This window comes from Papaver somniferum, chromosome 1 (genome assembly GCF_003573695.1).
Source record: "Papaver somniferum cultivar HN1 chromosome 1, ASM357369v1, whole genome shotgun sequence".
NCBI lineage: Eukaryota > Viridiplantae > Streptophyta > Magnoliopsida > Ranunculales > Papaveraceae > Papaver > Papaver somniferum.
Window position 1 is genome coordinate 206,908,153 of NC_039358.1, and position 10,543 is coordinate 206,918,695.

General features: G+C 35.1%; 1 protein-coding gene across 1 annotated transcript; it reads left to right on the forward strand.

The window, feature by feature from the left end:
- The first annotated feature begins 985 nt into the window (after positions 1-985).
- On the forward strand, positions 986-8,248 carry LOC113335900 (signal peptide peptidase-like 2). Its single transcript, XM_026581919.1, has 14 exons — positions 986-1,061; positions 1,323-1,481; positions 1,865-1,976; positions 2,109-2,228; positions 2,770-2,883; positions 4,005-4,181; positions 4,960-4,994; positions 5,082-5,265; positions 6,206-6,259; positions 6,343-6,435; positions 6,661-6,803; positions 7,253-7,323; positions 7,465-7,548; positions 7,655-8,248. The coding sequence occupies exons 5-14, from the start codon at positions 2,791-2,793 to the stop codon at positions 7,756-7,758; spliced, it is 1,038 nt and encodes a 345-aa protein (XP_026437704.1). The 5' UTR covers positions 986-1,061; positions 1,323-1,481; positions 1,865-1,976; positions 2,109-2,228; positions 2,770-2,790; the 3' UTR covers positions 7,759-8,248.
- Positions 8,249-10,543: the final 2,295 nt, after the last annotated feature.

Below are 10,543 nucleotides of genomic sequence, written 5' to 3' on the forward strand. Positions count from 1 at the left end.
GAAACTGAGTGAGTTTTTTTTTTTTTTTAAACCCTTCGAATAGGTCTATGCCTCTCTGGCCTCAAAGTTGTGACATGAGTGTCTTGGCCGTGTTGAGGAGCAGGCATAGTTGAGCACCTGAGTTGAGAATCTTCCAAATGTAAAGAAAAGTGGGCCCCGGAAACCGATTCGAAATGCGAAAGTTGAGGGAAAAAAACGAAAACGAAAACAAAAAGTAAAAAACGTTTCTGAACAACAATAAAACAAACAAATTGGCTGAAAAAGTTTTGGTCATCACTGATTCATTCAGTCAGTAGTACAACACACGAAAAACACCATAATAATGGCTTCTTCTTCTTCTTCTTCTCTTCTCTCGTTTCACTCTTAGCGAAATCTAGGTCACACCGATAATGGCTTCTTCTGCTGCTGCTGCAATTCTTCTAGTCTTTCTTCATTTCCTTGTCATCTCCTCTTCAACATCATCTGCTCATGAAATTCCCGGTGAAAAAATCGCTAACAAATCAGCTACATGCAATAACAATGTCCAGCTGGTATGATTTCCAATTTTTCATCACTACTGTTACTAGTAGTAGTCTTGTTGATTTTGTTACTCAGTTTGAGTTTCTTTTTTCTATTTTTTTTTTCTTTCTGATATTTTGTTGTAAATCTTGTAATTCTAGGGTTCTAATTCATAAATTTGCTTTTTAGTTAGAATAATTTGAATTAAAATCACTTGAAAGTTTATTGATATATTTCCTGAAATGTGTAGAGTATGAATGAGGATATAAGTAGAACTATTGCTATTCATATCGGAAGTGAAGTGCAGTGGTTATTACATAATAACCAGGACATAACGTTTGAGTTTTAAATCTCTGAACGATTCGGATCTTCGGGATTAGACCGCTAAGGTCCTTTGTTGGGAGGAATTGTGGAACTGATTTAAGAGAATCTAAGTGCTGTAAGGGTTGAAGCAAAGCAATATATGTCAGTTTTTCTTAATGCTATATGGTTTGAGGATTTATTGAGCTGTCTGATATACAAGCAAATGATACACTTCCTCTCCAACTTGTAAGCAATAGAATGTTCGTCTTCGTCCCTAGCATGTGCATTTTCAGTTTTTGTTTCAACGCTTCATTTTGTGTAGTGTGTTTCCTTGCAATGTGAGTGTATTTTGGATCCCGGAAGATGTTATTTTAAATCGTATAGGTCATTTTACACAGAAAATGACGTACTTATATTTTCGTATCTAAGCTATATATGTGTTTCTTAATCTGTTCCTTTCCCCTTACATTTAGCCGTTGCACCTTAGTTGGTCTGAAGTATTTTCGTTATTTCATTTTCAGGTAAAGCTGATGATGTGGGTAAATAGTACCAAACTTGAAAGTGTAGTTGGTTTAAGTGCTGCCTTTGGTGTTCCCATGCCAAGACATGCAGAAGATGCTTTTCGATATCCTGCCGCTTTCGCAAACCCCTCAAATTGCTGCTCAAGTTCAACCTCAAATGTAATTCTTTCTCTGATGTTTTTACACCGAGCTTCTGAGATCATGTTGCACATGGGATGAGATGTTAATACATTAGTTTGAACTGCGTAATAATTTGTTAACTGTATAGCGGAAGCATTTAGGTAGTATCTGAGTGGACTCAAGCTTTACAAAGGTAGATTAGAGTTGCGTGATATTACTTATTATTCTTGACAGACACTTTTCTGCTGATTCTAAAACTTTCTCACTTGGTAGTCTTCACTCTGTGGTCTGTCTGGATTATGGGGAAAATGGACGTGTTTTATGTTATATTATCCCATTACAAAATAGCATGGTTACTCTTTTGCTTTCTTTTGAAATGTTCAATTGTTGTTGTAGATCATGTTTTGTTCAACCTGTTTCAGTTATTGAATTCTATTGCATTGTCTACAAGCGGAGATTGTGTCTTTAAGAAGAAAGCAGAAGCCGCTGAATCAGGTGGTGCATCTGGGTTGTTGGTGATCAATAGCAATGAAGGTATTCCTCACCTGATGGCCCAACCAAATTAGTTATTCGAAGTTGTTTATCTTTTGAATGCTCTACGATCATTCCTTTTGCCCTGTGTCGATTAGATCCCTTATATGTTTCCCACATATATTTTTCTGGCAGAGTTTTTCAAAATGGTGTGTTACGAAAATGATACTTCCATAAACATAACAATTCCTCTTGTCATGATCACAAAGTCGACAGGAGAGACTATGAAAAAATTAATGTTAGCCGGAGGACAGGGTAAGTTTTTGCTGTAACCTTTTGGTTTAATGTTAATTTGAATCGATGCATGGAATTTGTTGTTCGCAAGATTAGTGGAAGGCTACTTACTTTTCGGTGCAGGTTATGAGTTTCACTTATATTCTTGGATAAGATAATGAATGGTATTCTATTCTTTTATTTCCATGCTACCAAAAGTCTTGCTTTGTCAATAATTGTTAGGTATAAAAGGTGGCTTAAAAACGTCCTCGGAACGTAGGGGAATCCTTTTAATTCTTACATATAGAGAAGTCAGGTTAGCTAGAATCTGTGTGTAATCAATGGCACGTCTTTAAAATGGAAAAGCATGGAATAACAACACAGTAGTACAGAACAGAGGTCCTTGGATCTGTAATGTTGTTAATTTAGGCCTTTCTGTAATATTTTTTTTGTTTCTTGAACCATTGGATATAAAGATACACCATCTTGGTCTTCATTCAGTCCATTTATTTGTAACCTTTGTTACCTTTCTCCTTTTAATTCATATAAAATTCCGGCTAATTTGAATATGGTTGCAATGTAGTGGAGCTTCTATTCTACTTTTATGGCTGTTGGGACTATTGTTTGTGCGTCTCTTTGGTCCGAGTTTATCGCTTCTAAGCAAGATCACGAGAGTAATGATCAGCTGACACCAAAGGTTTGTTCTTTTCTTAATTGATCCTTTCAGTTTCGTGCAAAGCACTAGTTATATTACGAGGACAAAAGTTGTTAATCACACATGTTGGGCTTATTTCATACTCTGGTACCTCCTCTCTTAGTAATCAAGGAATGAGCTCTGATAATTGCCTCCATGCATTGAAAGACCTTTTTCCGGGAATGTAGTAATCAATTTTAGTAAGATGAAAAGATAAAAAGAAACAAGGGGATATGAATTATCCATATTATGTGTTGGTCTCCGCAGATAGTTTTTGCTTCGCAGTTAGACAGGCTTATCTATGATTTTATATATCCCTGGAATTCGGAGCTCGCAATTTATTACTGTTTTAACGTATGCTTTCAAGTCATGCTCAACCCTTTGAAGTTGAGATATATATTTTTGTTGTTTATTTGTTCTGTCCCATCTGAATCGCTTTGGTCACACTTCATGTTAATCAATAATTGGTTGGAGGAAAATAGATGGAAAAGCCTTTTAAGTTTTAATTGATCATATGAGACTTCTGGTTCAGAAGTGGAGTTTCTTTTTTTTTCTTATTGGATCTTTCTATAACCATATTTAGCTTTTGAAGTACCATGTTTATATGCTTGTAAGGGTTCATACATTAGGCCAGTGACAAGTGCAAGGCGTTCGTCCACGGACTGTAATACTAATATCTGTACACTTCCAACCACATATCTCCAGATGCTTTATATATACCACTGTTTAGTAACACATACTAAAGATTCGTGTAGCTGATTGCCTTGTTAAATCTTATCTTTCTGGTTAAGTTCCATTGAAATGGTAGTGGTGACTAAAATCTTTAGATATGAGATTGCTTCAAACTGGACTGTAGTACAATCCTCATAATGTTTTAACTAATGAGGTGATTCCTTGTTTTGATGAAAAGAAACTAAAAGAAATCAATGCCTTCTGAAGGAAAACTAAGTGTCTTCTGAGCAGAGTTAGCTTTATAGATCTAATACTTGCTTGCCTGAATTAATTTTTTTATTCATGTTTCAGTAGGATTCTTGTGATCCAATATTTATCTTTTTCTCTGTTGATCTGGAAATGAGTCAGGGAGATGCAATTTCTGAAACCTGTTTTGTTTCTTGGTTCTTCAGGTCTCTTCTGCTGCTGAGACTGTCAGAAATGACTCTTCTAAGGTGATTATTCATATGAATGCCTGGGCTGCTGTGGTATTTGTCATTGTAGCATCAGTCTTACTGATGCTACTGTACTTCTTTATGTCTGCGTTCATTTGGCTGCTGATTGTACTATTTTGCATCGGTGGAACTGAGGTACAGAGTTTTTTTTCGAATTTCCTCCTTACTTTTTTGTTTGATTGTTTCGTCTAAATTTGATTATATGGCTGCATCCATCATTGGGCATCAATTGTAAAGGTTTGCTTCATGATCATGACTGAGACATTGGTGTCATAAGTATAAGACCTTCTTACTATGTCTACTTAGAATATTTTTTTTGCATTTAATGTTTGGAGAGGTGCAGTTAGTAATAATTAGTAACTACTGATTCTTGATCTTTTATACTTGGAAAAGTTGTAAATCAAATTTGAAATTGAACGGTATGTAACCGAATAGACGTACATTATGCATTCATGGATGGTATGGAAAAAAAGTTATATTTCAGATACTTTTCATACCATCACGCGGGCTTCATGTGCATAGGGCGGATCTTTTAATATACTTAAAGCATCTAACTCTAAGTTATGGAGGTCAACTTTGTGTGCTGTAGGATACCTTTTAATTTTTATAGGAAAATTGCTCTGAGAGCAATTGTGGTAGCTCTGCTAATTATTGGTATTTTTTTTTGTACTAATTTCCACTATGCATCAGGTCCACACCTAATATTATCTTTAGCATAGTTACTTCGAAATCCGTTACATCATACTGAATGGACATCCCAGACTTTTTTGGAATTAGAACTTCTCCCCTCAGTCATTGCGAAAGGAAAGTAAACCTTGATTAGTGGTCAGCCGTCATTGATATCTGTTTAAATAGTAGAGTAATTAACCAGATTGCTGAACTATACTCTGTGATGTTTTCTTTTCCTCTCCAGGGAATGCACGCTTGCTTAGTTACAGTGATCTTAAGGTAGATCAACGGTGATCCCTTTTTTAGCAACTGACATGTCATTGTATAGCGTTTTTCTCATCTTAGTATTGTGCATCTCTCAATCAGGATATTCAAGAATTCTGGGAATAAGAAAGTAAACCTTCCTTGTCTTGGGGAGGTAACAGTTCTTTCAATGGGGGTATTGCCATTCTGTCTAGCGTTTGCCATCTTTTGGGCTGCAAATCAGCATGTATCATATGCATGGTTTGGCCAAGATGTTCTTGGAAGCTTCTCTCTTCTTCATTTTTTAGTTTGCTTTTAGTTCATTCTTATTTCTTACTACCTCCGTCCCTAATTAGATGACCTAGTTAAAATTTACTGGTAAATTTAGAAATGATTTATCTCTCAAACTATACAACGGATTTTCGTAAACTTTGTATCGTCGGAAAGCATTTTAAAACACCTATCTAATGAATATAAATATGGCTATCAAATTTTACATATTTCTTATAATAATACTAATCTATCACTCCACTTATTTATGGTATAGGTCATCTAATTAGGGACGGAGGGAGTATTTTGCTGTACTTGGATAATATACGCTTGATATATATTGGAGCGTACAGATTACTTGTTTCGAAGCTAGAAATGTTAGAAGTGGTGCATGTATGTAACTCCTATATGGTTGGTTTTTGGTTTGTCAGAAGTTTTTAATTTTCTGGTGTTGATATTTTCATGTTCTTTGAAATTTAAATAATCACCTAGGTCTTGGAAATAACGATTTACAAGAGGTTTAGTTCTGATGCATCAAGAGCTACCTTTTGTATTTACTTTTTCTATTTTGGGAATTTTTGTATACATGACCCTCGATAGTCAAGACTGGATAGTAATATGATATATGATGATTTGGGGATGTATACACACTGGCGGCTTTGCTCAAGAAAGAGATAAAACAGGACAACTGTCAATCTATCATATTTAACACACTGCCGGCACATGGTTCAGAAAAATTTGAGTTCTGGTTGTTAATTTGGTATTTCTCATTTATACGATTCGATGGTCGTCTTTTTCACTATGCCCGTAAATCTGTGTAAGGAGAACAATCCTTCTTTCCAAAAGAGATGCTTAACATTTATTATGGAAGAACTTTAAACTGCTTTTTGTAATGTTTGGCAGCGAAATCTGATTCATGAAACTCAACTACCTTGGTTTTGTTGCTTACCTATATATTTTCTTCGTTTTGTTGCCAGGGGATCTGTTTGATGATATCAGCACTGCAAACGACACGTCTACCAAATATAAAGGTACCAAGTGTATATTTTTGTTTTGTTTCTTCAACTCACATTTCTCAGCTATTGCTTCTTCTTCTTTTTTTTTTACCAATCAGGTTGCTTCAATACTTCTTTCATGTGCATTTGTATACGATATATTTTGGGTCTTTGTATCTCCGCTCATCTTCAACAAAAGTGTTATGGCTGCGGTGAGTTCTGTTCTTTGAACTTTATGTTTTTTAGTTGCAGAAAATTTAGTATCTACTGACTATGTCCCTCCATAATCTTCCTCCTGGTTGATCTTTCTCTTTGTGTAAGTTAGCTGTATTTGATGCTAACAGTTTCTTCCAAATCCAGTCTCCAAATCCCATGTCACAGCTTTAAAGAAGTGCTAATTCATTATCTGTTTATGCATGTATTTCTCCAATTTGTAGGTTGCTCAAGGTGACAATAGTGGTGGAGAAGCCATTCCTATGCTTTTGAGGATCCCTAGATTTTTTGATCCCTGGGGTGGATATGATATGATTGGCTTTGGAGATATTATCCTTCCTGGTTTACTCGTTGCATTTGCCTTTAGGTACTGCTCTAATTTATGTGTCAAAATTATTTGTTATTTTTTTCTAAAGAACCATATGTAGCATGATACTATTCAATCTATCAGTTTTTGGCCTGGTTATATCTGATGTAGCAAAATGTAATGAACGGTACTTCTGCAGACAACAACCATATGAAGAGAACCTTATAAATTTGGACAACCATTATTAAGTTAGATTAGTATTTTCATGTGATATGAAAGTTATACAAAGATATAAGAGTAGGAAATTATGAGAAACTGTGGCTCCTATTCAAATGCTACCTGTGTTGCACATTCTGCATGAATATAAAACCTCCCAATACATATCTGAGCTATTAGCCATAATGTTGATGAGTTTTATAGTTTTACCCGATAATACTAGACCAGCCTTACTCTAGTCATGGTTTTCTTTTATTTGTAGTTTTTCACATGCATGAGCTTGTTTGATGCAGATACGACAGATCGAGTAAGAAGGGTATCCTGAATGGATATTTTCTTTGGTTGACGATAGGCTATGACGTTGGTAGGTCCTTTGCTTCGTTTTTCCTACTCTTGCTGCTCTATTTCCATTTCATCTTACTTTGAAAATGCTCACTCTATTGATACACTAGAATAACAACCCTCACGGATATCTTGTTGACGATGGATATTCTCTTGATTGCAGGTCTCATCCTCACAGATGTTGGGTTATACTTAATGGATGGGCTTGGTCAACCTGCACTCCTATATCTTGTTCCTTGTACTCTGGGTACATTTTAAATCTTGCCTCAAATGAAGATAGTACTTAACCAGTTTAACAGCGTTTTTGTTTGCGAACATACCAATTTCCTGATATATTTTACTTTTTTGTTCAGGGCTTATAGTTATTCTAGGCTGGGTTAGAGGTGAGCTGAAACACCTCTGGAACTATGGATCCTCTGCACCAGTATCTAGAGATCCTCCTTTAGGCGAAGTCTGAGCATATTAGAATTACTTGTATCTAGAGATGAAAGGATAGATAACAGGCAGCTGCAGACTCCATAGATCAATCTGTTGAAGCTTCCTGCATACAAGATAGTGATTCAAGCTTGTTGATATTCAGCAAAGATCTGTCGGACCAATTTCGATAAGATCTGTCTTAGCATATAACTCGATTAACTCGACTATACCAAATCAAATTGTGCAGTAACTAATGTTGACCCAAGGTAAGTGGGAAGAAATCTAGAGCCGAATATGGGACCTCCAGTGGCACTTTAGGATTCCAAAGTTGTTTATCTGGAAACGAAATAAAACCTTCTGTTTCTAAAGCCGAATATGCAGAAGCAACCGAAAATCCCTTTCCATTTCCGTATCTCCAAAGCCTATCATCTCTAGCAGCCGAGAGAACCAACGAAGGATCACCGATTACTTGCAACAACTGACTAACTTCCTGTAGTTCATGTTAATTCAAAGCCCTAACAAATTGTAAATTCCAAGCACCTTGTTCTGACACCATTTCCTTTACAGTAAGTTTTTTACCTTTGGAAATTCTGAACAATGTAGGAAACATCATCCTAAGAGTCTGTTCACCTATCCAAATATCATCCCAAAAGTAAATACCAGTACCGTCCCTTAAAATGAGCGGAGTACCACCTTTAGTGAATTCCCTTGCTTTCAGAATACCCATCCAGAGACTCCGACCAATAGTTCTATTAGATTGATTAGGAAATAAAGCTTCAGTAGCTCCACCAAATTTCTGAGCATAATTCTTCTCCACAACACATACTTCTTACTGCCATATCTCCATATGCATTTCGAGTGTAGCGCTTTATTAACCAGCTGTAGCTTCTTTATCCCTACACCACCCATGCTTTTTGGTAGAGTTGCCTTCGACCAAGAGACAACACATAAAAAGATTAGTGAAGTATATAAGAGGATGAAGTATATTAGAAGAGGACCCACTCACACTTTAATTCTCATGTTATATGCTTCAAAAATAAAATAAAAAACTATGATTTTAGTAAATACCTAATGGTGTGTTTGGTTGAAGGGAATGTAATCAGTTTTCTGGGAACACAATTCAATTTCCATATTTAGTAAATAGGTCATTGCTCTCATATTGCATTTGAATCTTTCGAAATTGATCTCTCAAGGGTGAGATAATGTTCTAAATCTATATTTATCCAACATTATATCATATGTCTTTGTTTGCACAATGTCTTGTACAGGGACAGAGCTACTAAGAGTCTAGTAGGGACAGTTGCCCTCCTAGATCTTATGATATTACATGTAAGGGTTTGGTAACTTGGAAATTTTAGCGCATAGGTGGGTGGGGGGTGTGGGGAATTTATTGGTAAAAGATGCTAAGATTTGGCATTCTTCCCTTATTACTAATAGCTTTCCTGGATTAAATGGTCAATGAAAGACCCATGTTGCTAGCAAATTCAAGAATTGGATAGGCAATATGCTAATATGTAGATAGTAAATTAATTCAAAATGGTTAGATAACCTTGAAACAGTCAATTAAATGCTTCCGTAACATGTCTATCATATGCCAATTCATATATTACAATTTAACAAGTATGTCAACGTGTTAGCATCCTAAAATTACAGTTAAGAAAAGGTGAAAAAATTCCGCCTAATTATTTGTAGTTCATGACTTTCAATATATAGGTTTGTCCCCCGTAAACAAAAGTTCTAGCTCCATCCCTGGTCTTGTATAACAATATCAACTGAAACATTCCAATACACTTTATTCACGTGGAAAGAAACCACTGATTAAACGAAATTTTTTTGTACTAACCTGTTTAAAAAATTGGCCTATTGTTGTATTTGAATTAACTAATGTAAATTAGCAAACAGTGGACAAGATAAGCCCCACCTCATATTTTGACACAGAAATCATTCATCAAAATATGGTTATATCATATTACAGTAAGAATATTAATATTACGCTTTATTAACTAGAATTCGTTGTTTTTAAATAATTAAAAAATAATGATTTGTGATGGAATAAAAGCTTGTAAAAAATAATTATAAATAAAAGGAAAAATATTCAAAGTCATTGAGAATATAGTTACAAAATAAAATAATTAGGAAAAGATAGTTAGAAAATAAATTAGAATGAGGAAGAAAAATGTACTTTCTGAGTCTGTTTTTTTTCTTACGTTGAGAAAATCAAAATATTAAGGAGATGGGAAAAAATCGGATGTTTTTCCGAAATTACTATATTTTTTAATTGGTTTGTTTTAACATCAGCAAAACATTAAAAATATGTTTATTTACGTTACTGAACATAATACTTTGAAACTCAAAACGTGAGTCTTTTTCCTTTTGGGTTTCTACTAAAATATATGAAGTGGAATTCTGGTGCAGCGACCCATAGATGGCATATGCAACAACTTTGCATCTCATTATACGATAATATCTCTCGTTTGCATCTCCCTGGGCCTTACACCTAAATTATAAGCCTCCACTTTGGCCTTTTGTGAAGAATAAGTTCGGAAACAGGAAGTCGTACTATCCACCTATTTATCCTTAGAGTTTCGGGCCACTGCTGTTGCGGCTCCAACATTAATAAATTTTTTGCAGTGTAATATATATGACAAAAAAAATTAAAGCAAACTATGATAAACAAATATCAAGAACATACGTCTTGAGCAAATACGAAGGAAAGCCAAAGATAGAAAGATAACCAAAACCGTATCAAACAAATATCAAGAACACACATTTGAGAAAAAGAGGAAGGAAAACCAAAGAGAGGACGAAATGACGTTTATTATTCT